This window comes from Charadrius vociferus, unplaced genomic scaffold (assembly GCF_000708025.1).
Source record: "Charadrius vociferus isolate BGI_N301 unplaced genomic scaffold, ASM70802v2 scaffold1077, whole genome shotgun sequence".
NCBI lineage: Eukaryota > Metazoa > Chordata > Aves > Charadriiformes > Charadriidae > Charadrius > Charadrius vociferus.
The window spans coordinates 48,426-51,593 of NW_009649168.1; the positions used below are offsets into that span (position 1 = coordinate 48,426).

The 3,168-nt window shown below is 50.3% G+C and overlaps 1 protein-coding gene across 1 annotated transcript; it reads left to right on the forward strand.

Moving 5' to 3' along the window:
• Positions 1-242: 242 nt before the first annotated feature.
• Positions 243-548, forward strand: G0S2 (G0/G1 switch 2). Its single transcript, XM_009888428.1, has one exon. The coding sequence runs from the start codon at positions 243-245 to the stop codon at positions 546-548; it is 306 nt and encodes a 101-aa protein (XP_009886730.1).
• Positions 549-3,168: the final 2,620 nt, after the last annotated feature.

Sequence of the window (3,168 nt, forward strand, 5' to 3'; positions counted from 1 at the left end):
TGCTCTGCCGGGCAGCCCCCTGCTCCAGCCGCCCGGACGGCGGGGCGATGCGGGGGATGTGTTCTCCTGAAGCCGGCCTCTAGCGAAAATCAGAAATCCCCACTTAAAGCAGGGCTGGGGTGTCTGCGGAGAGCTTGGAGGGCTCTGACCACTCCACGGGAAAAAGCAGCTGGATTTAACTAATGTCCCTCTCCCTCTCTCTTCTCTTGTAGAACTGACATCTTCCAAATCTACAAAAGAAAATGGAAACCATGCATGAGCTGATCCCCTTTGCCAAAGAAATGCTCAGCCAGAAGCCCAACAGGAAAATGGTCAAGCTGTACATGCTGGGCAGCGTGCTGGCTTTCTTTGGTGTGGTTATCGGTCTGGTGGAGACAGTGTGCAGCCCTTTCACCTCTGAAGGGAGGCTAGAGGAGGAGGAGGAGAAGAAACCTGCCCCGACGCGAGAGCAAATGGTCCTGCAGAAACAGGAGGATTTGATCTTGGAAAAGAGCAAGAAGCCGGTGGGGATGCAGAGGGCCCTGGTGACCAGACCACACGCCTCCTAAGAGCCCCGCGCTGGAGAGGCGCCTGCTGAGCAGCCAAGCACAAGAGACTCTGCTGTCCTGTCGTACCTGGTGGTGGTTCCAGCAAGAAGAGGGGAGAGATGGCTGAAGAAGGAGACCGCAAGTGCAAGACTTGAAAGAAGTGAACGGTTATATTTGCTGCTGTGCAGCAGTGGGGAAAAAATACCTTTTGTTGGTATAAAAATGTGCAAGATGCACAGCATGGTTTCTTATTTTTATTACAGATGCATTTTACAACATTTTGCAAAATCAATAAATATTTTATATGGTACCAGTGCTCTCTAGCTGCATTTATTTTCAAAGTCTTGTCTTACTGATTTGCACGTAGGTTTCACTTGTGCCTCTGGCTCCTCTTGTGGGGGCAGGGATAGCTGGAGGGACCCAGGGAACCACTGAGGGTGGTGGCTGCACCCTCTAATGAAGCCCCCCCTTGGTGGGGCTGCGCTGGAACTGGGGGAGCTGGTCTTTCTGCACCTCCGGCAGCTTTTTCCTTCCAAAATGGGCCGACTGCGGTGGGGGGGAGGAGGTGGGTGGCATTTGTCTCACAGGGGTGACAGATGCATGCCCTGAGCTGGAGGTGGAGTTGTACCTTTCAGGGGTTATGTGCGTTTAATGGCACAGATTTGTGTCTGCCATGACCATGCGTGCCCAGAACTGTTTAAAAAAAAAAAAAAAGAAAACAACCCTGTCCATCCCCCAGCAATCCTCTAACAGGCTGTGGCTGCTGCACAGCTAAAAAATATTCTAGCTTTACTGGGATCCTTCACAAACCCACCAGAGACACTTGATTGTGCAGAATAATTTTAGCTTCCAGTATTATAGGGGTGTCACAGATGGAAAGACTGAAGCAGGGACAGACACAATGGCATGCTCAGTCTGGAGGGTGTGGAAATAGGGATCCAAGCTTCAGAGCTTGAACCCAGGGCACCACCAGACTTGTTAAGAGGACTTTCACCTATTTAAAAATCTTTCCTGGGGATAGTAAGAATCTGCAGTGTTCAGGAGTGTGTCATGTTAGTCAAACAAACCCTCGTGGCCACCACAGCTGAAAGATCCTGACCCTGCTACAGCAGGGAGGGAAGGGAAATAGTCCCTGCCAGCCACGACTGGGGCAGAAAATCCCTCTTTATCTGCTGAACGGCAAAGAGACAGCGAGCGGGGCAGAGGCAGGAGCAGATTACACATCTTGCACAGAAACAGATGTACCAGCGATATGCCACTATCTACCTAAGAGCAAAACAATTGATACAAACAGCAGGAGATGATGGAAAACGAGAAGGCGCTGCCTGACAGCAGTGCCCAATGCATAGCTCCTCCCAGAGCTGCGCAAGCTAAGACCAGAATCTAAAAATATAAGAATGCAGCTGAAGTTCACCCTTGCATTTTCATAATACATAATCATGCAATTCATTTTGTTGACAATTATTGCTGTCAAAAAACACAGCAGCACATTGTGGAGGAGGAATCCTACCGAGCCTGCACAAAAACTCTGTTCAGGCTTTGAGTCAAGTATAAAGTACCTTCTCCTCATGGGGAAAAGAGCAGAGTCCAATTAAATTAAAAACAGCCTTTGAGAAATACTTCATCTTGTCCATAACCAAGCCTTTTGGTCTCTGGCAAGGCTGAACAAACACACACCTCACTGATACCAATGGAAATTTCACGGGCAAATATGGAAGGAGAATTCAGGCCTGAAGAAAGCCATCAGCTCACTAGTCCTCCCAATTCCAGCTTTAAACAGGTTCTGAGTTTGCTGCACGGCCTCGGGAACAGGGAAGGCTGACCTGGAATTCCCTGTGGCACACTTGGTGCATGGATAAACCAGAGACCTGAATGTCCGTGGCTGTGTCAGGCAGGGGAGTGTTGCCAGGTCTGAGCTCTCGCACTACTGTAATTCAGAAGCATCGCCGCCACGGCAGAGCTAAACTGTTGATAAATGTATTAAACTGAGATGAGAATCACGTCTTTGTCCAAGGCAGCTGCAAACTCTGTCAATCACACATCGGTTCCCAAGATTAGCCCTTCTCTACAAGTTGTAGGTATCTCACCCTGCCCCATGGGAAAGGGAAAATCTTAAAAATAAGGAGTTAAGAGCCGGTCTCCGGCAACCCAGCCTGCGAGTCCAGGGCGCCTGGGGAGCTCCAGGCCAGCCCATCCACGCTGACCTCCACCACTTCTGCGTTTGGACCTCAGGTTGTCTCCGCACCACGTACGTGGCCTCCCCGCATCGTGCCGGCACCCTGTTGCCCACACCTCCTCTCCGCAGTCATCCAGTCACAGGGTTTATGAGCTTAAAGCAAAGAGGTTTGTGGAACAATCAAAATAGTTCCTCCTAAGACAGCTAACGGGATTAGACAGCTAAACCACGCACTGCGCCAGCGGTTCTGGAGCCAAGTCGGTAAAATCATGTCCTGCAGAAGACAATCTCCTGCCTCCTGACGCACCACAAGCTCAGAGGTCGTTACCTCCCGCATATTACCTGAAAGGTCACCTGAGAGGTCAAGCCTACGCGTTCCCATTTCCACAGCAGACCGCATTGATCACAGTCAGGACCTGCTCTCTGCAGAGTGGTGAACTAGACATATATTAATGGCTGATTGTA